The following is a 27,722-nucleotide window of genomic DNA, read 5'->3' on the forward strand; positions in this document are numbered from 1 at the left end:
ATGATCAACTTAAAATGAAAATATTAAAACTTATTTAATGTTAATATTCTTTAACAATAGAAAGAAATAAATGGGTCACTGTAGGCAATTTTATACAAAACACAAAAAGAGGAGATCTGTGTATATGATTGTTATTTCATTGTATTAAATTTAAAATGTTATGAGGGTTAAAAACTTATTAAAATAGTAAATGTTATATGTGTAAAATCTAAAAATTATTTACTATAAAATCTTATGATATTAAATAGTAAAATGTTATAAGAATAAAACTTAAAATTATTTTATTAAAAAGTTCTATGTAAAGATTGAGATGGGTATATGCTTACAGAATAAAATTCAAAAGGCCTTTGTATGTTATAAATGTCCAAGTAAGCTAGTTAAAGTATATACAAGATGATATATTGTATATTAAGGATATATTAAAGTTCATAGGGCCTAAGATTAATATTTATAAGAAAGTGGTGATAATGTATACTAAATTGAGGTCTATTTAAAAACATCCAGCTATTAAATTATTATATAATAGTTAGCTCTCTGCTATCCTTAGTCCATTCTCTCCCTACAAATTGTATATAAGGTGCTATAACTCTTAATAAATGTGCTTGGCATAAGTCATCAGTTTATGCAAAACTTCCCAGTCACAGATTTTGCTTTTGACTTTTCAATTACTCAGTTCCTGGTCTTTCTGGTTGACACATCACCATTCATGTGCAAGTTCATGTCACTGTGGAATGTTTTTCTTTCTCTGTATAATCTGTTCAATACTTGTAGTGAGTATAGTAGTTTGGGCTGGCATCTGTATTCCCTCAGTATTTTAAACATCTGTCCAGGGCCTTCTTGTTTCTAGCCTCTCCACTGAGAAGCCAGGTCTTATTTTAATGGTCATCCTTCTATATATTACTTGGTCTTTTCCCCTTGAAACTTTTAATATCCTTTCTTTGTTCTGTATATTTAGTTTTTTGATTACTATGTGTTGTGTGAAACTTCTTTTCTTGTATATTTCATGTTCTATGTGTTTTTCATTCTTTGGCACACATCTCCTTTAAATTACAGAAATATTCTTCTATGACTTTGTTAAAATATTTTTTGTGCCTTTAACCTGGTTTCTATTCTTTCCTCTATCCCTGTTATTTGAAGATTTGGTTTGTTAATAGTGTCTATGATTTCCTGGATGTTTTGTGCCAGGACTTTTTAGACTTAACATTTTATTTGACTGAAATAGCAACTTCATCTGCCTTGTCTTCAAGACTGGCAATTCTCTCTTCCATGTCTGGAAATCTTTTAGTGAGGCTTACTTCTGAGGTTTTTGTTTGATATCCTAAAACTTTCAATTCCAATTTTATTTCAGTTTTGGGTTTTTTTTTTTTTTTATTCTATTTCTACTATCAGATCTTGATATTTCCCCTTATGTCATTCAACTGTGTGTTTGTATTCTCATAGTCTTCATTAAGGTATTTATTCTTATCCTCCTCTGGGTAACAGAAATATTGATAATTGCTTCACAATTGCTATTTTGAAGCCATTATCTTGTGTTGCAGCTAAATTGCATTTTTCAGGGCTTATTGTAACAGTGTTACTTGCTTCTGGAGGAAGCATGTTTTCTTAATCATGTTTTTGTTTTTGGTTATAGGATATAGTCATCTGGAGTTATATAATTTTTGGAGTGTTTCTTGATGTAGATATTTTATCTTGTCTCTGTTGGATGACTGTTCCATGTTTTGGTTGCTGCTACCCAGTCTGTTTCCCAGAGAAGTGAGTGAGGTGGCTTTGAGATCTATGATAGAGTTCTTCTGTGGTTCCACAGCTGACACAAAAGAATGTGGATAGGCTAGAAGGGAAGGCTGAGAGAGTAGGAAGAAAAGAGCCAGGGGAACTCTGCATCAGCACTAAGGAGCAGAGTTCCAAGGGAGTGGGGTTGTGGTGGGAAGAGGCTCCTTCATACAGGCTTTAGCAAGACTAAGTCTCAGTTCAAGACTTCTGTTTCATATTTTGGCCCCTTTCTAAACAAGCCTAAAGACTTATGGTTGAGGTGTCTGAGTTGAGGAAGAGATACCTGCAAGATGGATCCTCAGTGAGCAGCAATCTCAAGAGGTTCATGTTAAGCCCTAGAGCACTGTTGAAGGAAGCTCTAGGCCCTGTTGACAGAAATAGGTGGCAGTATCATTGACCTTCACAGAAACAATGGTCAGTGTGAAATCTGTCTAGACCCATTGCCACTGAACATGGCAAAGAGCCCAGACTCTAGATTGGATGCTGCATAGACCAGGAGTTTGGGAGGCTGTCCTGGTTTCTGTTGAAAACAGTACATAATACTAGCTTAATGTATACTGACATTCTGCATGGCCTTGAAGGAGATGTCTCTGTCCTAGAGACACAGCCAAAGAAGCTGGAGACTGGGTCAGCACAATGTTCCTATTGGAGACTGGAATAAAAAAACATGCACTTTACTGTCAAATATGTACATTTTTGACATATTTTTGACAAATATGTCAATTGTACTACATTTAGTAGTACAATTGTATCTGATAACTGTCACCACACTGCTTTGATAGAGCAGAAAATAAAAGTTACTAGGAAAATTACAAACAATCACAGATTTCATAGTTCAAATGACCAGGATCTCAGAAGCATGAAAAAGAGATGGTCACTGTGAATGCTCCCAACACCTATCTGCACCCTCTCACCTAGAACCCAGATTAGCAGTACCCATAGCAGGAGTGAGTCTGACTCCATCTGAGTGGTAGGCCCATTTCTTGGGCCCAGGCAAGTTGCCTCTAAAGATGCTATGAGCATCCTGGACCATTGCATAATGATCCAACACATAGTTCAGCTCAGAAAAGCATAGGTTGGTGCTCAAAGAACCCCTGCTCTTGTTACACTCACTGGGAGCTGAGGTTGGTGAAAACAGTTTGTAGAGAGCTCATGTGTAGGCTGTGTTTCAGAGAGTGGCTCAGATGCAAGTGGTAAAGTATTTGCTAGAAAAGAAAGAAATTATAGTATAAATGCCTGAATTAGAAAAAGTTAACCCTACAGATAAATCCTTAGTTATCTACATAGGAGGCCTTTGATCTAGAGCAGTGACAGAGAGCTTTGGATATGTACAGAGAAAGGACATTAGGACTGGAAGTTCCTTGTTTAAATCATTTATCCTATTCTTATGGTACAATCAAAATGCCAACCTGAGGGTGAGAAAATTGTTAAATCATCTCAAGCTCAGGCATAACATTTAATGTGGAGATGTTACAGGGGGAAGGAGCATTCTCATAGCCTGCTGAACAGGTTCCTGGAATGCCTCAGTATTTTGACCAAGTTGGACTGTGTGGCCTAAGAACCTGGAAGGCTGTATCCTCTTCAGGGTACAAAGCAAGTTTCAAATATTTAAGACAGGAACCTGCTGAACCCTTGACTACAGTTTTGACTCAAGTAAAAAGATCTGTTGAACAGAAAGTGCATCAAGCTGATGCGATTGGTATACTGGTGTGCCAACTTGGTTATGATGGGGCCACAGCAGAGATACAGATGGTGCTTAGTCTGATCAAGAATGACTCTCTAGATGATTGGGTCCTGGCATATCAAGAAATAGGGACTAAGATGTAGTACTGCCTATAAAAATTACATGGAAATCTAGCAAGCCTGTCTTCACACCTCAGTGGCCCCGATCTCAACTGTTTTCTTCCATTGTTTTTCCCTAACCTACTATTTTTTCATAGCACACTTTCATTTTGTCCAATGAAATTTGCTTCCTGGATATGACACCCAATATTCCTCTACTCTGTATAGTGAAGAAATCCTTTGTGTCTTCCTCTCTGAAACTGACATTTTAGTCAATAGCTCTAATCCCAAGGCTGCTAGTTGGTAATAAAATTATTTCATATATATCCTTTCTAACCTACTTGAGGCTCCTTGTCTTGAATGTGTACATGACAAGTAATTTTCATGTCCTAGATCATTTGGAGATACATTTTCAGAGATTTTATTCAACATTTAGAGCTAAATGAGAACTCTCTAGGTTTAAAGTATCAAAAATTGTTTGGAATTCCTAGGTCAGATGGTGAAACTAGTGATTCCTCCAAGGCACAAATAAAAATCATCAGCTAGGTCAACAAATGAGCATCTCTGCATTCCAAAGCTTGAAGGACAGAAGCAAATGCAGGAGTACAGGGACCATGTGACAGGAAATACTAAAGAATACACAGACATAAACAGGTAACACAGAAAGTAAACAAAATGGTTTACAGATCTAACACTACTCCATGCAACAGTGACTTGTCTCATTTTGACAGATGAGGATGTTAAACCTCAGAGGCTGGATCCTCAAGAACAGATGGGAGCTGATGGCTAATCATGGATGTCAACTTGACTTCACGTGTGTTTCATATTCATGCAGCTGTGCATGCCAATGAGCACTTTTCTTTATTGGATAGCTAGAAGAGCCAACTTTAGGACTGGGTCATACTTTATAGTGGCATCCCACATAAAGGGACATGGGGGAAGGAAGCTTTTGCATTTTTTTCCTGTTTGCTCTCATTCACTGGCAAGATTTCATACTCTATAATATTCCAAGGCATTGCTTAACTGGTGTTAAAACCTAATTCTTGAGAGTTGTGCTGGATAGTTTTATGTTATCTTGACGCATGATAAAGTCATGAGAGAGAGAGAGAGAGAGAGAGAGAGAGAGAGAGAGAGAGAGAGAGAGAGAGAGAGATTAGGTTGTGAGAAAGCCTGAAAGGCATTTTCTTTTTCTTTTTTGGTTTTTTGAGACAGGGTTTGTCTGTGTTGCTTTGTGCCTTTCCTGGAACTCACTCTGTAGCCCAGGCTGGCCTTGAATTCACAGAGATCTGCCTGCCTCTGCCTCCAAAGTGCTGGGATTAAAGGCGTGTGCCACCACTGCCTGGCATATAGCATTTTCTTTCTTTTTTTTATTAAATATGTCTATTTATTATTTTTTTCCATTTTATATACCAACCCCAGTTCTCCCTCCCTCCCCTTCTCCCACCTCCTCATCTCCCTCCCACTCTGCCCCCATCCACTTCTCAGAGTGGGTAAGGCCTCCCATGGTAGTCAACAAAGTCTGGCATACCAAGTTGAAGGAGAACCTAGCCTCTCCCCATTGTATCAAGGCTGAGCAAGGTATCCCACCACAGGGAATGGGCTCCAAAAAGCCAGTTCATGCACCTGGGATAAGTCCTGGTCCTGCTACCAGGGATCCCACAGACAGATCAAGCCACATAGCTGTTACCCAAATTCAATGGGCCTAGCTAGTGTGGTCCCATGGAGGTTCCCGAGCTGTCAGTCTAGAGTCAGTGAGCTCCAACTAGCACTGGTCAGCTGTCTTTGTGAGCTTCCCCATCACGTTCTTGACCCCCTCTTATTTTGTTTTTTAATTAGTGCTCGATGGATGAAGACCCATTCCACTATGAGAGATGTCATCCCTGGGCTGGTGGCCGTGGGTTCTATAGGAAAATGGATCGAGCAAGCCCTGAGGTGCAGGCCAGAAACCAACACTGTAGCTAGAAGTTTCTCTGTTCTTGCCTGGGCCCTGCAGTCCTGTGGCCTGCTTATAAAATAATCACACAGAGGCTTAATATTATTTATAACTGCTTGGCCATTAGTTCAGGCTACTACAGACTAGCTCTTACACTTAAACTCAGCCCATTTCTGTTAATCTATATGTTGCCATGTGTTCTGTGGCTTTACCTGTGTGCCCTTACATACTGCTCCCTGGACAGCAGGCTGGTGTCTCCTGACTCAGCCTTCCACTTCCCAGAATTCTCCTTGTCTGTTTATCCTGCCATATTTCCTGCCTGGCTACTAGCCAATCAATATTTTATTAAACCAGTGTACAAAAGCATTATCCCACAGCACAGCACCTTTCCAAGGCCTCTGTTCCAGCTCCTGAATCAATTTCCTGCCCTGAGTTCCTTTGACGGTGAACAGTCAAATTGAAATATAAGCCAAAAAAATTCTCTCCTCTCCAACTTTTCATTATAGCAATATAAACTGCAAGTAAGCCAGGAGTCCAATCTACACTCAATTTAGTAGTTCTCTAAGAGTCCTCTAGGATTAATTGCACATAGGAGGTGTTGAGATATCAATTCTCAGGTAATAAGGTACTATAAGATTCTTTTTTTTTTTTTAAAGATTTATTTATTTAATGTATGTCTGTGTGAGGGTGTCAGATCCTCTGGAAGTGGAATTACAGACAGCTGTGAGCTGCCATGTGGGTGCTGGGAATTGAACCTGGTTCTTCTGGAAGAGCAGTCAGCACTCCCAACCTCTGAGCCATCTCTACAGCCCCTAGGATTCTTGTTCTTTCAGACTTGAGACAGCCATGAATGGACTACCTGGACCATAACCTGTATCCCATTCTAATTAATCCCCTTTTAATATGTATATACTCAATCTCTCGGGTCTGTTCCATTAGAGAATCCTGACTAATATATCTGGGCATCAAAAATTACTGACAAGCAGGCCTGTAATGAAAAGATAGATGGCTTTGCCAATAAGATATCAACAATTAAACACACACACACACACACACACACACACACACACACACACACACACACACACACACGTTATAGGCTCTTTACCAGTTAGTTAGAGAATGGTTGGAGAATTGGCACATTAAACCCTCCTTTTCTCCCTGGATTTCTCCAATTTTTGTAATTAAAAAGAATTCTGGTAAATGGAGATTGTTGATTGATGTATGTAATGTTAATGACACCATGTGGCTAATTGGAGCTTTACAGACTGGTTTACCTGTGCCCACAGCTCTTCCTAAAGATTGGCCTTTTATAGTTTTAGACTTAAAAGAAGGCATTTATTCTATACATATTCATCTTGAGGAATACCTATTTGTGTACTAGCCAATCTATTTAAAGTTCTAGAAGGAAAGGCCTCATTGGACAGTCCTTTCATATTATCTTGAGAGACAAAGAAAGAACTACAAGTATTTGAATCCATTCTAAAAGAGGCATTTGTGTATCCTGTGGATCCTTAACTGCCTTTAAACAATTTTGTCTCCAGTGGAAAATTCAACGTGTTAGTGGATCCCTTGTAGTCACCAAGGTCAAGCTGTAGTGGAGAGAGTGCACAAACAACTTGAAGAACGACAAATTGATAAATACAGAGTGGGGACTATGGATCTGAATGAGGCTCTCCCTCAACATCTTATTAATATGGTATATTTACTTTACATTTTTTGACAACAGATGACAATGCAAATATAGTGGCTCATAAATATTGGGCACTTTTGTCAGGATCTTCGAGGTTACCTCTGGTGACCTGGAAAGATGTAATAACAGGTAAATGGTAATCATCAGTCCTATTACTTACGATTTGAAGAGGTTTTATTTTTGTCTTTCCAGAAAATGGACTGCAGCCCATCTGGATCCTTACCTGGCTCATTGGACCTTGGATAGCTGATACTAGCAACTAAGCAGATGATATTTAACAGTAGTAGCAAGAGATGGCTACTCAGACATTTGCTTACTGCACTGAATCTAAATAATGCCAGTGCTGAAAATTATTGGGCACTGGTAACTAACCCTCCCTTGTGATCAGGGGCGAAGGTCAGAGGACCTTGTCCTCAGCTGTTTGATAATGATTCCAGCTTATTTTGTGATACAGGTCCTATGGAAGATGATTCTAAAATTTAGAATGACACCATTCCCATGTCCTGATACCTTCTTTGCTTTCAGAACCTTTATCATCTATTTACCTATGTTGTTATCATTTTAGTTGTAATATATTGGTTGGTATATTCTGCTTGTTGATCAGGAGGCTCTGCTCTCAGGAAAGCAAAATGATATTGTTGGGGAAATGTATGAGAAAATACAGGGCAATGGTAGGAGAAAATGCAAGCCTGATCGGGCGATAAGCCTACTTGGTACACTGTGTTCCTTAGTAAGAAGCATGGAACATCCTGCTCCTGAGTATTTCCAAAGGTCAGAACATTGAATTCTGAAGTAGCATGAGTATCCAGTAGCTAGACTGCAGATGAGTCTGCACTCTCTGCTTCTCCTTTTATGTGCTTCTTCCACAGATCCTGGTGGTATGTGTTCACTGTCCAATCTGAGGTGATACGCTAACCAGTTACAGTAAATAGGTGTCCACTATATAAGTAGGTGTTTGGCTACAATAAAGCAGACACAGTTCCCCAAAATCATCTTTGGTTCTTCATCTCCTTTACCCACCCATGGACATTGCAGTCTTGTCAGGGGTCACCCTGTTACTGTCTGCAACAGTGGTATCCATGCCACTCTCAGTGATTCCATAGCTCACCCTTGGTTTGTCTCCTAGTTTCTCTGAGGTTCCAAGTTGAGGTACTCTGTTATAAAGTATACATCATCTCAGGAATGCTTCAAAGTTAAATTTTTATACCTTGCAAACAACAATGTATTTCATATTATGATTCATGGCTTTTGCTAAAGAGTATAAGGGGATGTCTTAGCTTATATTAATAGAGCCCCAGTAAAATGTTTTTATTCCAAAAATCTATGAATGTCCTCCAGATCACAAAGGTCTGAGAGTCATGAGCTTGGAATGCAGATCAAGTCTGGGTACTAAACTAATGAATGAACTTTCTTCACTGTGGATAAAGCAGATCATCCAATGAGATGGTCCTAAAGTTGATGCTGGACTCACCTGATGCCTCCCAGTGTGAGGCAGTTATCTCACTGTGTTTACTCAATCCTCCAACTCTTATTTGCTCCATCGTTCAGTTGGAAGAACAGATTCCATAGGCCCAAGTACAGTCCACACTAGTCAGAAGAACAGTAAGCTACACTGGATTTAGGCACCCAAATCCCCGAGAACCTCAACTGAAACATCCTGCTGGACCTGAGGACCTGCCAATCCTCAGGACCCTTAGCTATGTAGGCCATGCAGGACAGAAGACAATGAAGATAAATACTTTGCTTTTGGATATCAAATGGCATGAGTTGTTTTGTAACTAGTTGATTAATGATACACATTTTGGAGAGATCGTCTCCATGTATAGATTAGACTGGCCCATAACTTGTTATGTACCCCAAGCAGGCTAACATCTCATATATCTTATATATGATATAAAATCTTTCTCTATATATCTAATCTACACCTACATCTATATCTATTGAGACAGGGTTTTTCTGTGTAGCCTTGGTTGTTCTGCAACTTGCTCTGTGGCCAGGCTGACCTCAAACACATAGAATTCTGACTGCTTCTGCCTCCGAATTTCCCAATTGCTGGGATTGAATGCATGTGCCACTACCTCCCAGAATCATTTTGTTTCTTGTACTTTACATATAACACTTGATTTATAATTTACCTGTTATATATACTTTCATAATTTGCTAATCTTAAGTCTATGTTCTTTGATTTCTGTTATTACTATTGATTTTCATTCATACACCAATATTTTTTCCTTTGGATGGCAACAATCTGTGATGTGGTCTATTGGTCTTTGGAATATTGTTACTTGATTTAGTTTGGCTGTGCCCCCTTTTGGGAAGGATTTTACCTATTCCCTATGTCAACAAGACCATCTTAATACAATTTCAGCACTGCTAATTTCTAGATTATTCTAGAATTATTAGATTATTATTATCCTAGATTACTTTAGAATATTCATTTCTGGAATAAAAGTTGTTAGCATTTGGTCTACAGGATGATGTTATAAAGAAATACAGTTTATTTTATACCCTTGTATATAGCCCCAGATTTAGAGTCCTCTTTCAGTTCCCACAAGTCAGAGGGATGATACTTGGTAGTTTTTGCTGGGTTTAATTTTTTTTTTTGATATCAGCCTTAAATTAATGTTCTTCAGGATTTCCATCGAGTGAATTTGGGCTTCTTTTTGCAACTCTGTCCCAAATGTTCAAGGTACTGTTCATTGCCCTTAGTATGTAGAATGAGTAGAAAATTTCTTAATAAAGAAAAAAATGAAAGAAAAAAAAGAAATATGCGCCAAAAAAGAGTGCCTTGGTAAATGGGAGATAATGAACAAATGCAGTCTCAGTTTTCTACCTTTTAGCCTTTCTCCCTCCACTCACTCTTCCTTTTACTGCCTGCTTTCTTACTCTGCTTCTTTCTTTTGTTGTTGTGATTTTTTTGAACATATCATTTCTCTAGTATCATTGATCTGAGATAACTTTCCTCACATTTTGGCAAAAGCCAACTAATTTAAATATGCCCTGGATTTTAACCAAAGCTGCTATTATAGCATCTATTAGATTTCTGCCGGAGTGCTGTTAGCTGATCACTTTATTTTTTATAATTTAGAACTTTTTAAAATTAATTTTACATACCAACCACAGATTTCCCCCTATAAGACCACTCTGCCACCCTCCCCCATCAAGGCTGAAAAAGGCGTCCCACCATAGGTAATTGGCTCCAAAAAGTGAACTCATACTCCAGTGTGCATGAGGGCCTAGTCTAATCCTATGCAGGCTCCATAGCCATTGGTCTATAGTTTGTGAGTTCCCATGAGCTTGATTCAGTTGTCTCTGTAGATTTTTCCATCACAGTCTCAACAACCCTTGCTTGTATAATCCCTCTTCCCTCTCTTTGACTGGACTCCCAGAGCTCAGCCTGGTGCTTAGCTGTGGATCTCTGCATTTGCTTCCATCCATTACTAGATGAAGGCTCTATGATGACACTTAGGGTATTCACCAATCTGATTACTGGGGTAAATCAGTTCAGGTACCAGGGAAGCTAGCTAACAAGGAGGACTCTAAGAGGGATACATGGATCACCCTGGGAAGGAGATATAGATGAGATCTCTGGAGTAAACTCTGGAAGAGGAAGGACAATAGAGGGGAGGTGATAGGAATGAAAACAAAGAAATGGGATGGTTGAGCTGGGGGAGGGATGGAGTGGGAGAGCAATAAAAGAGATATCTTGTTAGAGGGAGACATTGTGGGGTTAAGGAGAAACCTGGTGCCAAGAAATTCCCAGGAATCCACAAGGATGACTCCAGATTAGACTACTATCTGATCACTTTCAATGATTGCTCACACTGTCTGTGATGGTATTTTTGTCTGTTGATTAACACCAACTACTTTCTCACATACTGCTCAGGCATCTGCCTTTGTATTTGCTGACTGGTTTGCATAGGCCCCTCCAGCCCAGCCCAGCTGCTCAGAATTTACAGCAGCCCAGCTGTTACAGGCCTTTGTAGTGAGAACAGAGCTGCATCAGACAGGCATGGGGAGCAGGATGGACTCACAGAACCAGGTCCTCATGTCTCTGCTTCTCTGGTTGTCTGGTGAGAAATGTAAAAGTATTATAATCTTTTTAGAGTCATTTGTTTGTATATAAGAAATTTACAATTTGTGCCAGATAAAGTATTTTTTACATGATAATATTCTGGCTATATAACATCACAAGGACATTTCAACTACAAATTTCACTTGTCATATTATAATCTGTGTTTATGTATCCGTGCATGTTCATTGTCCTTTCATGATTACAGGTACCTATGGAGACATTGTGGTGACCCAGTCTCCATCGTCCCTGGCTGTGTCCTTAGGAGAGAAAGTCACCAACAACTGCAAGTCAGTCAGAATCTTCTATATAGTAAGAACAATATGAACTACTTGGGCTGGTACCAGCAAAAAACAGGGCAGGTTCCTAAGCTGCTGATCTACTGGGCATCCATTCAGAACCCTGGGGTCCCTAATCGCTTCACAGGCAGTGGATCTAGGACAGATTTCACACTCACCATCAGCAGTGTCCAGGCTGAAGACCTGGCAGAGTACTCCTATCAGAATGATTACAGCTATCCTCTCACAGTGAGAGCCTCACCAGTGGCCTGCAGAACACACAGCCCTGGACCTGCACACTTCCCCCTTCTGCCTGAGAGCTCTTGTGCTTAAAATACTGATAAAAAAGTTTGCAGAGCTCAGCAATAATAAAATGTTGCATGTCTCTTATGTATTTTGTTGTGAAAAACCTTTATATGAAAATGTAAAAGAGAACTCAGTATTATGTTTCTATTCCTTCTGTAGCACATTATTACCACAACCCCTGTTGCTTGAATATGAGGGATTTATCATTTAGCCTAAGGTGAGGGAGTTATTTTGTAGATGTATATATTAGGAGTTGACTTAACAACTGCATTTTGACTAGTTGTGGTTTTTCTATAATGGTTTCTGTCTGTTGCAAATACAGAATATTGACATTTTAAAGACTTTTATGATGGTTGAAGGGTTTGCCCATGAATATATAGTAGAATGTTTACTAGATTTTTCAGTTGATTTCTTGTATTCTTAATGACTAAGATTTATTTTGGTGTTAAAAGTTTTAACTTTAATATTTTCAAAACCAATCTAACTTTAGTTACTAATCATTCCAGTCTCTGGGACACTGGGTTTTGTGAAAGGTAACTTGGGTTCCTCAGGTTTAACTTTCAGTAACAAAAATTTAATAAAAAAGTGGCAGTTAGGCCACTAGCTGCTCCCCACCCTCAATGTGTACTTGAGGAACAATTGCTCTTTCTTCACAGTATCTTGTTGGCCCAGCATTGGATACCCTACCCTTGTGTACAGGGATACCCTACTAATTCAGAATGATCTACATTCCATGCTCATGTCTCTCAAGGTAACTTTTATAGATTTGACTTGAAGGCCACTTAGTGGTATAAATTTCCTTTGCAATCAAGAGGAAGTATATCCTTTTACTATTATATAAAATCCAGTTGCATTCTCTTCTTGCTAAGAATCACAATGTGAAATGCACTTTTGATTATAAAAATTGATATTGTTGGGATTTCAAAGTGATCCCCAAATTCTCACATTCTTTAAGGAAGAACATCTTTTCAGCACTTCTTTTTATTTTAGTATTATTTTTCTTTTTGTTTTATTTTTGATAGAGGGAAGAGAGAAAAGGGGAGGGATAGGGAGACTATGTAGTCAGGTGGGTGGGGGTCGGAAGAATCAGGAAGGAGTTGGGGGAGGGAAAGCATGATCAAAATATATTGTATAAAATTATTTTGAAGACATGAGGTGAAGATTCAACAGGGCAGTCACAAAATCCCTTAGGATGTGCTTGAGCTGCTCTGTGAATGGTTTTTCAACCCAAACTCACACTGAAACAAGAGTAGATGTCCCCTTCAAGCACTAGCTTTACGGAGATGCTTTGCCTACTGCATCAATAGCCAACGATCCAGGCTGCTCAAAGCATCTTTAAGGGCAGCTTGTCAGTGTCTTAAGATTGGCAGCTCTAGTCCAGCTCTCAGAGGTGAAGTCAGCTGTGGGTACTGGTGCTCGGATATCAGGGGAGAGGATGTAGGGAAGTGCTAGGAGTATCGACTGTAGCCATGGCTGGTTTTCATGCCTCTGGGATCTTGATCATTGGAATTATAGCATTTGCAATTGTTTTTCCCTTTCCAAGGTTCCCTTCTGTTTTCTATTAGCTCAGAGTGATGCTTGGGATTATTGTTACAGGTGTCACATGTTGCAAACTGAGATGATTTGGTGACATCTGCAATAGTAGTGTTTGTGTGTTTATTTTTCTAGGAACCACTGCGGATACTGGACTGATCCAGTCCCCACTTTCCTTTGTTGTGTCTCTGTAACAAAAGGCCACCATTTCTTTCAAGTTTAGTGACAGTGCCAATAAATTTGGCATAAATATTTAGCATTGGCATCAGCAGAAACCAGCACAGTCCTCTAAACTTCTATTCTATAATGAATTCCATCTAGTATCTGGGATTCCTGCCAGGTTCAGTGGGAATGAGGCTGCTTTAGACTTCACCCTCCCCATCCATCCGACGGAAGCTGGTGATGTTGCAACCTATTACTGTCAGCAAGGAATGGAGCTTTCTCCCACAGCCTTCTATGTCTAAGCAAAAACCTCCTGCCTTTGCTTTTCACTGAAGCTCTGACACTCAGATATATTTTCCCTGAGACAGCCCAACTAGTGGTTTGTAAAAGATTCGCTGGAAAAAGGAAGAAAACACCAAAACAGAAAAATTTTAAACTCCTGAGCATTTGTGTCCCCTGTATATCTTAAAATTAAATAATTTTCTTACTAAAAATAAATGCTAATATTTCTCATAGAATTTTTTTGATTCGATGTTTCTTACTTAGACAATTATTTCAAACTTAAACTGTCCTCAGGCATTTAAAATATAAATAATTTTAAATATTTAACATTGTTAATGATCTGACATTCAGATGCAGGGTAATACCCTTAGCTTAATGTTGATTTGTTTTGCTATTTTGGAGACAGGGTGTCAGTATGCAGCTTTGGCTGGTCTGGAACTCACTATGTAAACAGATTAATGTTGAATTCACAGAGATTTACCTTCGGCTGCCTCCCAAATGCTGGGATTAAAGGCAAGAGCTACCTTATCTGGTAGTGTTTTATTTTTCCTTCTATTTTGTTTAATTTATAATAGTTTCCTTGGTTTTGGGGAAATGAAAGAATCACCTGCCTTTCTGGTAGTTGTGTTTTAATCACCTGGGCATGAGCATTGAAAACCTACCAAGAATATCAGTGAGTGAGATCAAATATTAGCATGCCAGTGTCTCTCAGAAGTTTTCAATCCAGACTTTTTGAAATAGGACATGCACAGCTAAATATCCTCACATTGTTTGTATTTTCCTTAAAGTAATTTTTACTTTAATTTCTAGTCAAATGTTATGTTTCTTCAGGTTCCTCAAGGCTCAATCTCCTTTTAAAAAATAATATATTTTTCTTTTAAAATTCCAGACATGTTATATTACATTGATTATATCCATACACCACTGTCTTCGTCCAACTACTCCATGCCCTTCCAGCTTTATGCCTTTTTTGTTATTATTAATAACTCCTTTATTCTGGATAGTGCTATTTGTATGGCCATGTGGACATCTACTACAGCATGAGAAACTTTTCCCCAAAGGATTGTGGCTCTCCCTTCCTCAGTTGACATCAACTGTCAATATGTCTTTGGACAAGAATTTTGACTGGCTTGATCTTGTGCAGGTAACCACAGCTCCTATGACTTAACACATTCACTAGTCATGTTATGTCCAGAATTAAGTATTTCTCAGCTCCCTTTCCTATCCACAAGCTCTTACATTCTTTCGGCCAACTCTTCCAGTATGTGTGCTGATCCTCAGATGGTGGGAGGTTGATTAATATAGATAATCCACCCAGAGCTAAGAACTCAAGAGGTTTTTTTTTAATCATTTTTTATTACTTACTTACATAATTAATTAATTTTCCAGCCCAATCATAGCTTCCTCCTCTCCTCTCTTCTCAGTCTCTCCCCCAACCTCACTTTTCCCCCACTCCAATCCACTCCCCCTCCTTTCTCTTCAGAAAAGGGCAGACCTCCCATATATATCTGCCAGACAAAGTCTTCAGTAACTCACAATACTTTAGGGACCACAAACAAGGAATGAAGGCAATTGATAGGCATCGGTTACAAGTAGAGAATTTTTTTTTTTTTGAGACAGGGTTTCTCTGTAGCTTTGGAGACTGTCCTGGAACTCTCTTTGTAGAGCAGGCTGGCCTCGAACTCACAGAAATCCATCTGCCTCTGCCTCCCGAGTGCTGGGTTTACAGGCATGTGCCACCACTGCCTGGCTCATACAAATTTTTAATCCTTCTTCTAGAAAGTCCCCTGTGGGTTACAAGCAGTGACAATTCCACATAAGCTAAACTGATTATATTTCAGATTTTATTATAGTTAAGAATTCTGTTTCTGAGACCCACAGCCAAACATTAGGCAGAGCTTAGAGAATCCTGTGGAAGATCGTCAAGAGTTTTTAATACTGGCCACTTTGATCAGCTCTGAGTCTCTGCATTAACCACTACCCACTACAAAAGGAATCTTTAGTACAAAGAGCAAAGCAGAGAGCAATACAAACATGAGTATTGGATATGGATATTAAAACGTAGTTTGGCAGCTTGACCATTTAGTAGATTAATGGTAATATGTTCCTCCCTAAAACCCATGGTCTCTGAATTCTTGGGATTTACTAGAATGGGCATAAAATCCTTCCTGTGAATCAGTCCTCATGCCCAATCAGAAACTCACTAGTTACTATCATAATCATCATGCCATTATTTTCTGAGTTGGCATGTGTTGATGCCAGGTAAGTGATGTACCATGAAGAAGTTTTGGGCAAGATATTGATGTCTTTTCTCATCTAGAAGCCTTCGGTATTCTTAGTCAACTTACACTGTATTCACATTTACAGAAAGAACATTTGTATAGAAAACCAAAGTTAGTCCCCCTGCTATCAGGGAAATATAAATTAAAACTACTATAGATTTCATCTTACTCTAGTCAGAATGGCCATCATCAGAAATAAGAAGGGAAACAAATGGTGGAGTGGCCTTGGGAGAAGGGGGACATTTGTAACTGGTTGATAGGAGGAAAATAAGTGCAGCCACTCTGGATATCAGTCTGGATGTTTCTAAAAAACTAGAACTAGATCTACCAAGTGGCCCAGCTATACCACTTCCGGGTATACATCCAAAGGACTTTATATCTTACTATAGAGTTACATGCACATTCATGTTCTCTGCTGCCCTATTGACAATAGCTACGAAATTGAATCAAATGAAATACCTACCAAATAAAGAATAGCCAATGAAAATGTAGATATACACAGTGTAATATTACTTAACTGAAAAGTGAAATGAGCTCATAAAATTTTCAAATGGAAAAAATGAGAAAATATACTATGTGAGTTCACCCAGGCTCTGAAAGAAAACTTGCATTGGTTCTCTGTCAGATGAGAGTCCTAGCTTTAAACTTCCTAGTTTGTTTGGTTATTGGGGAGTACATGAAGCAGCTAGAAAACTGGAAATTGGCAGGGAAATCATTCAGAGAGGAAAATAGTAGCATATAGGATAAATGAAAGTATAAAAAGAGAGTGGTGGTATTCTAGTAGTTAGTGATATGAGGGGATGGGTAAATGAAAGGACAGAGTCAGGCTTACCCTAAACAAAGTATATATGAAGAATCTACTTGAAAACTTATGATCTTGCAATCCAAGTAAAAATAATATAATTTGAGGAGATAGTAGAACATATGAAATACAATAAAACAGAGGGTGGGGAAATACTGGGAGCTAAAGTTTTAAGTGGGAATGAGAAAAGGAGTGTGGGAAAAAGAAGGATGGGGTGGGTTAACCAAAATGATAACCTTAATAGCTTATACATTTGTTAAAAATATTTTAAAATCCTGTGCTTGTGTAGAATTACCCCATTTTAGTGAGCAAGACTGCTCCGAGAAAATATGGGTTATTAGAGAGAACCTCAGTCCCTGGCATGGATTCCCTTGTTACAAATTCTTTCCCTAGGGGAATCCATGATAACACAGGCCATTGGTATTGCTCTTAGTTACTTGCCATAACTAGATACCAAGGCCCTGATACAATGATAGTTCACATTTTGCTTGACAGACACAGAGAAATCAGTCTTAAATTCACCAGGATACTCTCCCTGCTGGTTAGTCTTCACAGTAGTGGAAGGTGCTATGATGGCTGGTGGGGTAGAAAATCATCTATGCTCTCATCCTACATTGTTTCTGCATGCTAGTAGGGGACAATGCCAGGCAAGATGTATTCACTGCTGTTATAGTTGCAAGACTGTTTATGGGTTTACCAGGGCCCTCTTGATTGGATTTGAGACCTACTTCACATGAGGGAATTTATACCTGTAATATAATCATTGTCAAAACTCTTAGATAAAAAAATCCATAATTCTTGTAGGGGAGGAGCCTTTAGATGTATTTTACTAATTGTTCATATTGTCAAACTGTATTCTAATTATGTTTATATCCATAGATTTGTACTGCTTCCAACCTTTGTCAAACTTCTCACTGCAGTGGGTTGTGGTTAATGCAGAGACATATTAATGTTCAAAGACCTGATACTAAGTGAATATTGGTGATCAGTCATAGATTAGAGATCTGTATCAACCCATTTCCTTTAAGACTCAAAAGTATTTTTGGAGATGAGGTGGAAAGAAAGAATGTAGGATCTGGAGGATAAGGAACAGTGACTGTTGCACACATAAACTTCCAGCTGCTTTCTTTAGCTATACAAGACTGACACAAAGTCTAGCCAATTCAAAATTTCAGCATGAAAAGAGAAAGGAATCCCCTGGCTGAGAAGTTATTGGCAAATTATGGATGTTGCAGGGGAGTTGTCACTTTTCTTTGCAAGTGTGATCCCTGGAACGTTCTTGATATTCTAATGGATGACTTCTTAGCAGCACTAATTGGACTCTGTGAGAGAAAGAGGGTGATATATGGGAGAGTTTGGAGGAGGAAAGGGGAATGGGGAAGTGAAGCAATTATATTAGCATTTCAAAATAAAAAAATAAAAATAAACAAAGAATGGAGGAGAGGAAGTTGGGTTGGGAAGATAGAAGATTAGTAGGAGAGCTGTAGAATGGCAGGCAGCTATGATCAAGATACACTGCATACATGTATGAAAATTTCCAAGAGGAAACAAAATTTAAAATTGAACAAGCATTGGTGGTAGCAGAGAGCAGAAGCCCACATTTCTATGTAAAGGGTTGAAGTCCTCACACTTGTGGGTCAGAAACAATCTTGCTGTATGTCATTTTTGCTATCACTGAAAGTTTGGCACAAGAGACAATTTTCTGGAGGACTTTCCTGCTGTGAGATGTCTTTCTGTATGCTATGAATATGTGTAGCTCTGATTGGCTGATAAATAAAGCTGCACTGGCCTATGGCAAGGCAGCTTAGAGGCAGGTGGGAAATCCAGGCAGATTTACAGAAGGAAGAAAGGCAGAGGGGGAAGGGACACCAGCACTGCCAGGAGAAGTGAAAATACTAAGGAAACCACAGCCATATGGCAACTTATAGATAAATAGAAATGAGTTAAATTATAAGAACTAGCTAGCAAGAAGCCTGCCATCAGCCATGCAATTGGTAATATAAGCCTCTAAGTGATTATTTTATAAGTGGCTGTGGGACCACAGGCTGAGCTGGACAGGGAAAACTTACAACTACCCTTTGCCTTTGGTTGGTTGCAGCAACACTGAAAGCTCCTTATGCAATTTCTCTGCTCTCTCTCTGATGTGACCTCTGACTATTCTCTGTGTTGCTGGACTGCATATGCTGAGTTTTATTGAGTAGGAAAAGAAGCTTAGAGCCCCCTTCCAAGAAGCTATCAGCATTTGTGCCCCCAGGAGGAGATATAACTTGTATCATATTATTTAACTTCAGGTTTCATTTTACCAGTGCATGGCGAGGATGAAGTATAATGTTATTTCTGTCTAACTGGGAGTAAAGAGGATTGAAAGGGGATAATTCTGTCATTTAAAGTTAAGTACTACTCTCTGCTCTATTGATTTTCAAAAGACAGACTTCTCCATGCCAGTTGTATTCTTTTTTTCTTTTTCTTTTTGGCCAGAGCTGAGGACCAAAACCAGGACCTTGTGCTTGCTAGGCAAGCACTCTACCACTGAGCTAAATCCCCAACCCTGCCAGTTGTATTCCTTAGTTCATACACTGTACACAGGGCTGGTGTTTGAGTAGTTGAAATTGAATCTTTCTAATGGATTCCCTAGAGCTTCCAGCCTCTGAAAGGAGAATGATCTTCTTTGAGCACAACTGATATCTCAATGCACTCTTTACACCCACCCACTCACACACACACACACACACACACACACACACACACATGCACACACACACACACACACAAAGCCCCCCACAGAGAGGCTTGTGCACATGTGCATGCACATGCAGATAGACAGACAGACAGGCAGGCAGACAGGCAGGCAGACAGGCAGATACACAGATGACAGAATCTTGCACATTAACTGTGGATTTTGCTGATTGAAGTTCAATAATGTGCAACTGATTTTCCCTCTCAATATCTTGCCAAGAGATTGTGTATTTCACAAAGATACTGATGTGAAACTGATGTGAAGTATTTTGAACTTAAGTACCTTAAATGTTTTACAATGATTGTTATGTTTTTCCACGAGAATGTCAAGTAGGATGCCTTGGGACTGTTTCAGTTGATTCTTTATACTTTTAAGCACCATGCCAGGGTTTGATGTCAAAGGCTTTGAATTTAATGATTTAAAAATAATTCATACATTAGTCATAAAACATTTGCAGTTTGGGGGCATGTCTTGTGGAAGAAGAATTTGGGTTCCTCACTTCAAACTTACAATAATATTAAGGACAAAACAAATGGAAATTGGGAGCCAAGTGCTCCTCACTCTGAGTAGGACCTAGTGGTGACTTGTCTGTCTTCAAGGGAGGCTTGTGGGTCCAATACTGGATTTTAGACTAGTAGATGGAGAGCACATACTTGTTCACATTGAATCAAGTTCATTTATTAGTTCATGTTTCCAGCCTACATCTGCATTCCATGTTCATGACTCTCATGCTCTTAGCCCCTGGTGACATTTGTTGATCTTGCTTAGAGGCCACCTTAATGGTGTCAATTCCCATCCAACCTGAACCAAGCCATCTCCTTTCATAGTTACACAAAATCTAATTGCTGTCTCTTTCTTATAATCAATATGTGAAATGCCTTGTTGCTTGAAAAATACATTATTTTTGAGAGCTCAAAGCATTCTTGAAATGCCTCAAATCCTTCATAGTAGAGCACCCCTGTGAACATATAGCACTTCAAAGAGAATAGGGGGTGAAGATTTGATAGACCAGGTGACAAAATGCCTTCTGATGTGCTTTAGAGACTCTAGGGAAGCTTTTGCTGATACCAACTCCCAGTGAGTGAAACAAGAGAAGGTGTACTTTTGAACACTCACCCAAGCTTATCTGAGCTGATTTACATATTTAATCAACAGCCCATGGTCCAGGCTTCTCAATATACTTAAAGGCAGCTTTCATTGCCCTGGGAAGTAGTCTTTAGTCCAGCTATCAGATATGGGCTCTGTTGCTCTCCTGCTGTGGATGCTGCTGCTCTGGGTTTCAGGTGAGAGGGTTCAGGGAAAGTCTTGGGAGTATACACTACGGCCATCATTGTTTTCATTGGCTCTGGGTTACTGATAACTGAATAATGCCATGTGACATTTAGTATGAGTGTCAAGTTCAATGTTCTTTATATTGGGGGTGGGTTCAGCATGTCATGTTTGTGCATTTTATAATTCCAGGATCAAATGGGGACATTGTACTGACCCAGTCTCCATCTTCCATGGCTGTGTCTCTGGGACAGAAGGCCATCATCTCCTGCAAGTCCAGTCAGAGTGTCACTGACCTACTAGATAGTGATGTTATACACTGGTATCAACAGAAACCAGGACAGCCTCCCAAACTCTTGATTTATTATGCATCCAATCTAGAGTCTGGGGTGCCTACCAGGTTCAGTGGTAGTGGATCTGAGACAGATTTCACACTCACCATTAATCCTGTGGAGGCCGATGATAGTAAGGCAACTTACTACTGTCAGCAAGGTCTGGAGCTTCCTCCCACAGTGCTATAGCTCTAAACAAAAACATCCAAGGTGGCTGCTCACTGAGGCTCCATCTCTCAAATGTTACTTCTCCAGACATTTCAACCATAGATCTGTTTATGGCCTTTTTAAAAAAATGAGTGTGCTGGCTAAATTTAAGCCAGGTTGATACAGGATAGAGTCATCTGAGAGGAAGAAGCCCCAACTGATGAAATATCTCCACAAAGTTGGGCTGAAGGTTCGGTCTATAGAGCTATTCTTAATTAGTGATTGATGGGGAAGGGCCCATCCCTTGTGGTGGTATCACTCCTAGGCTGGTGGTCCTGCATTCCATAAGAACATAGGTTGAGAAAGCCAGGGGGAGAAAGCTGGTAATTAGCAAACTTTCATGGCCTTTGCATCAGCTCCTGCTTCCAGATTCCTTCTGTTTCAGTTCCTATCCTGATATCCCTTAGTGATGGACTATGGATGTGGAAACATGCCAAACAAACCTTTTACTCTCCAAGTTGCTTTGGCCATGGCATTTCATCATAGCAATAGTAACCCTAACTAGGAAAGAAATTTGTACTATGAGAGTCAAGCATTACAGTGATAGACCTGACCATGTTGTTTTTGCAAAGATTGTCAAAGTGCTTTGGAACTTTGGGCTAGAAAAGCCATTGAGTGTTGATAGCTTAGTGGGTTTTTCTATTTAAGCTTAGAAAATTGGAGAATTGGAGTGTTAAAAACACTGTAGACAACAGATGCCTAGCTTGTAAAGTTTCAGAGGGAAGCAAAGATTGTATTGTGGCATTTGTGTGAATAATCCCTGGTGTCTTGACAGCTGGAGCTAAAGAATCAGCTGTGGTTAACAAGAGACCTGAACTAGTAAAGTAAAATCTTAGTTTTGCTGGGCCCATGGTTGCTGGTTAGCTTGGGCCTAGGAATCAGGTATGATTAAGAAGAGGCCAGTATCATCAAGGTTAAATCTTGTGGGAAGTGTTTCCTCAGGCTTAGCCCAAACAAATTGTGTTTGGAAGTGGCCAACTTTGTATCTTGTGCTGGTAGCTAAACTTGATCATGTGTAAGAGTCTCCCACATAATACTGGTTCTGAAAGCATTAATGGGTCATGGAAACTAGCTGAGGTGTGTCATGGTGAGAGGTGAGGGGAGGCCATTGTTGAAAGTACAGCTATAGATGTTTTGGCTTGCATCTCCCTGATGACTAAGGATGCTGAACAATTCCTTAAATGTCTTTTGGTCATTTGAAATTCTTCCTTTGATAATTCTCTGTTTAGCTCTATAGCCCATTTTTTAAATTGGATTGTTGGCTATTTTGATGTCTAGTTTCTTGGGTTCTTTATATGTTTTGTATATCAGCCCTCTGTCAGATGTGGGGTCGGTGAAAATATTTTCCCATTCTGTAGGCTGTCGTTTTGTCTTATTTACTGTGTCCTTTGTGGTTCAGAAGCTTCTTAGTTTCAGAAGGTCCTGAGAGTTGTGTTGCTTGATCCGCTTGGTGGGGGGCTCTGGAGGTAGGATCAGAATCTATCCCTGGTGCATGAGTGGGCTTTTTAGAGCCCACTACCTATGATGGGACACCTCATGTAGCCTTGAGGCAGGGGGAAGGGCTTGGACTTGCCTCTATTGGATGTGCCTCCCCATGGGAGGCCTTGCCTTCTTGTGCAAGGGAGTAGGGGGAGGGCTGGGAGGGGCAGGTTGAGGGGGCGGGAGGAGGGAAGAGGGGGATCTTTGATCAGTGTGTAAAATGAATGAAAAAAATTTCTTAATTAAGAAAAAATCTCTAGTAGCAGTGGAGAAAGAACTGAGGCTTTGAACAATTAAGAGAGCCTAGGAGAGGTTATTAGTGAAAGTGAAGCCCAGTTGCAGCACAATACTCCTGCATTTTGGAGATTCCATTACCATGGGATGACCACCAAGAATAACAACAGTGTTGGAGTGGAGCTAGCCTGAGCTAGAAGAAACGTTTTGTATGCTGCAGAGGGCAGAGCCTACGAAGTGGCCCAAGCCCTTTGTAGAAGCCCAGAAGATTGTGAGTAGATCCTAGTCATTGGACATTGTGTTATTTACACTATTGGAGTGTTGCTTTGCTTTGTTAAGTTTGTAACTGTGCCTTGGTTCTTACTACTGGGAGTAAATAATTATTTAACTTATTTTTTATTTTTATAAAAGCCCCCAGTTAAGAGACTTACGATATTTTTCACTACTTTATTGAGTTGAACTTTTGTAAGTTTGAGAAAGGTCCTCACTACATTGTCCAAGCTGAATTGCAATGCACTATGCAGCCCAGTCTGACTTTCAATGTATGGTATATCTGCCTCTTCCTCCTCAGTGCTGACATTCCAGGTGTATGTCATCAGGCCCAGGTAATTTCCATTTTATGATGTTCTCACTTTGTAATGGAATCAACACCAGAAGCCTGAGTGTGAACAGCCACAGTCAGTGAAATTTTAGTTACCATGTGCCCTCTATCCCTGACTTGGCCTTCTGTATCTTTCCAGAGGGAACTGATGCTCTTAGTAAACTGATCCTTAGCAACACTCTACTAAAATCAGATGTCCATTCTGTATTTTTCAATTTTATAGTTGTAGCTTGCTAAATATAAAACTATGTTGTTGGGTTAGTGTTCTACTGCTTCATAATAAATTATTAACCCAAGTACAATAACTTAAAGTCACTCATAGTTTGTGCAGGGTGCAACTCCAAGTCTTATGTGCCATTCTGAAGGTTTTATTAAGGCTTCATTTTCTCCTCTAGAGAAATGAAGAATCTGCTTCCATGGTCATTCATGTTGTTGGCAGAATTATCTTGTTTGGCACTGTGTGGTTGAGGGTTCCAGCTTATTGTAAGCTATCGGCTGAAGATTGTGCCAAAGTCCTACAGGACACTGGAAGTTTCCAGATGCATGGAATGCTCAATAATGAATCCAGCAAGTCTACTCCATAACAGGAAGGGGGAAATTTCTTTTTAAAGAGTTTTTGCCTGATTAACTTAGGTGTATTCAGGTTAGTCTCTCATTGTATTAATCCAGAATCCTCCACAGATTGGGGCCTTTAATACTCTCACACAATGCCTTTACCTCTGAAGCATTTTTATGGACCAAAATCAAATGTCAGAACTGCTCACTCCACTCATTTTTTAAGAGGTTAGGGCATGAACACCAAGTGGTAATCTTTTTGTGGTCATAAAATCATAATGCTTATGGATTTAATTTTGTCTGTTTTAATACCTCCTTCTTAAATGGTCCTCATAGCAAGAGCATTTAACCTGGAACTTCTTGTATTTTCAGTGTAGGAAATGATGACAGAGCCTTCACAAGGTGGTGCATTCAATCCAATTCTTCATGTTTCCACTGTTTTCTAAAGGGAGTATGTAGTCAACATTTATATTAGTCTTGGGTCAAACTTGAAATAATTCAATGAACAATACATGGTATATAAATGCCTATATTAGAAAAAGAAAGAAGCAAAAGTTGTGAGACTAAATCTTATTCCTTAAGAACCTTTGAAAGAAGCCAGGCATGGTGATTCACACCTTTAATCTGAGCCCTTGGGAGGCAGAAGCAGGTAAATCCCTATGAGCTCAAGGTAGTTGCCTGGTTTCCAGGATCTGTAGGGTGACATAATGGGACTGAAATAATCCACTGGAGAAAGTTACAGATCACTATACTTTATTAAGCCAATTAAGGGTACAGTGGGTTCTCTAGCCAGCTTACTAAGTAAGGTTCCAGGTTACTTAGAGTGGGCAAGACTCTTGGTGCAAAGACTAAAGAAGGTAAAGGTTTTAAAGTCAAAAGGTTTCAATGATGTCATACCTGGTGCATGCTAGGGATCTTCACAGTGTGACCTTTGATCTTGTTAAACATCACACAAGGCCATTCCTCAAGAGGAACCAAACTGTTCTTACATATCAGGACCACTTCTTAACAGGAGAGGAGATACTTTCTGCTGTTGTTGAGCACTTTATCAAGAGGAGTGAGAAGCTACTTCTCTACAGGCTTTTGTCCACAGGCACATGGGGCTCCCAAAGGAGGAGGTGATTGGGTCAGGACAACCTGACCATTCTTAAGCGATTTCAAGACCTTGTCTCAAAAACAAACAAATATCTATGAAGCAAGAGCCAATTAAAGCCAAAAAAGGTAGGAATAACTAAAGGATAGAGAGGAAATCAATGAATAGAACACCAGAAATCCCTGAAACAGCAATATGCACAGCAGAACATGAACACTGTGCATATTGTGAAGATAACACTCACTTGATTTCTAGATACACACATAGCACTTCAAAAGTCCATTTTTTAAGCAGCTCATGTGGAAAGACAAATTGTAGTTCATACGTAACTGCATTCTGAGTGTCTTTAATGTCAGATAGAACACTGCTTGTGTTCTTGCTTCACTGGTGGTTTTGTCTCTATTTATTGGATATAACATATCCTAGATATATCTGGATTCAATATCATACAATGGATACTAGTTTCTCCCATTTTGTCAGGCCAGAGGTTATAAAGTATGACCTTCATACTAAATAGCTCTGAAAGCAGACCTTTGCTCAACTTGTGATTAAAGTATGCATGATAGGGTAAAACAGTGTAGAGCTTCCTCCATCTTGTATTCTTGATAAGGCTATTTGAAGTTTAACTAGAATTCTTTTTCTTGATGTAGAATCCCATTCATAATTACACAACTCTATTTTAGTACCTGAGGCTAAGTTGCCCCAGTTAACTTATCTTAGCTTCTGATAAACTCTGCTTGCGCAGAACCCCCACCCCAGCTAACAGCTTATCATAGCTTCTATTAAACTGTTTTATTGTGCAAACCTCCCTCTGCAGCTTCTGATCAAGATAACAGGATGTGTGTTTTGCCTTTAAAAGCCCCTTAGTCTAACACTCAGGGCTACACCTACATTCTGATTACTCAAGTGTAGTTACAGTAGGCTGGAATAAACATTTTCAATTGGCTAAACTGTGTCTGAGTGGTCATCTCTGGGGGCATCCCCATAACAAAAGTGTTTTGATTAGTAGTCAATATGACTCAAGGCCTTTAAAAAATGTGAAGAAAGGGGCTAGAGAGATGGCTCAACCATTAAGAACACTGGCTGCTGTTTCTGAGGATCTAAGTTTAGTTCTCAGTACCTATATGGCAGCTAACAATCATCTGTAATTCCAGTTCCTGGGGATCCAATACCCTCTTCTGGTCTCTGTGAGCTTTGAACAAATATAGTGTACAGACAAAGGCAAAACTCAATGTACATATATAAAGTAAAATTAAAATGAAGAGATATAGAAGAGTGTTAAGAAAACTCACCAAAAAGCTTATTTGAGGCCCCAGTCCAAGAGGAAAACTACAGCAATCAATGGTTGATGAGAGTGAGAAAATCTATTTTATTTCTGGAAGAGTCCCTCTGATAGGTTATCCAATCCAAAGTGGTCAATACTAAATACATATACTTATCATTAATACTAATTGGAGTCTATAGGATACATATGTGTGTATATTTGTACATGTATGTGTTCATGACTATAAATAAGGAAGAAGAGTTCATGAATTTGAGAGTTCAGGGATACAGGAAGAGCTGGATGTGGGAAAGGAAGATGAGGAAATGATATAACTACAGTACTTGTGCTAGATACCTCTGGTTGGGTAGAAATTATAATTTACCCAGTATAAGCACTACCCCTAGCAGACCATCATAGCAGACACCCTTCTACTATGCTTTGGCCAGTGTTGGTGGGGACCCCTATCTGATTCTGAGTGGATCTGGGAAAGAATTCACCCTCAGATTGTAGACATGGTGATTAAGGATGTTTTTGTTTTGTTTTGTTTTGTTTTCCAGTTTGACATTGCCATTATAACCTGAAGAGCTGTCCTTTGGTGGCTAAGTGCACTGCTCACAAAAAGTTCCTAAATGGGCAAAGCTGTAGACCTAGTTGTATCACCTTCCCTAGACACAGGAAAGAACAGAGAACAGTCATAAGTGGACAGTGAGTATGCAGCTTAATGGGACTGAGCACAGACTGCCTTGTGCTTTAGTGTGTCCCCTTACCATTGTCTATTATCTTAAAGGAAAAAAAATGAAGATAGGAGCTATTAGATCAAACAAAGCAGAAAAGGGGAAAGACTTCTCTCCCCCACATCTTCCTCTCCAAAATTCCCTCTGGACATTGAGACATCTCCTTGTCTCTGTGTCACAGTTCCATTGTTTCTTGTCATCTTATCTCATCACTCTATGAGAGATCTAGATACTTGTAAGCAATGCCAGTGTAAGTGATAGAATAGTAAAGAAACCACTGAAATAGTCTCGTCAAGATTTTTGGAAGGTTTTATTGCAGATA

General features: G+C 39.4%; 1 pseudogene and 1 gene segment (V, D, J or C); both read left to right on the plus strand.

The window, feature by feature from the left end:
- The first annotated feature begins 11,202 nt into the window (after positions 1-11,202).
- Positions 11,203-11,861, plus strand: LOC118580148 (annotated as a pseudogene).
- A 9,005-nt stretch (positions 11,862-20,866) lies between these two features.
- Positions 20,867-21,422, plus strand: LOC118580149. The segment is given in 2 exon segments: positions 20,867-20,915; positions 21,094-21,422. Coding segments are annotated over 2 exon segments (378 nt in total).
- Positions 21,423-27,722: the final 6,300 nt, after the last annotated feature.

This window comes from Onychomys torridus, chromosome 3 (assembly GCF_903995425.1).
Source record: "Onychomys torridus chromosome 3, mOncTor1.1, whole genome shotgun sequence".
Taxonomy (NCBI): Eukaryota; Metazoa; Chordata; class Mammalia; order Rodentia; family Cricetidae; genus Onychomys; species Onychomys torridus.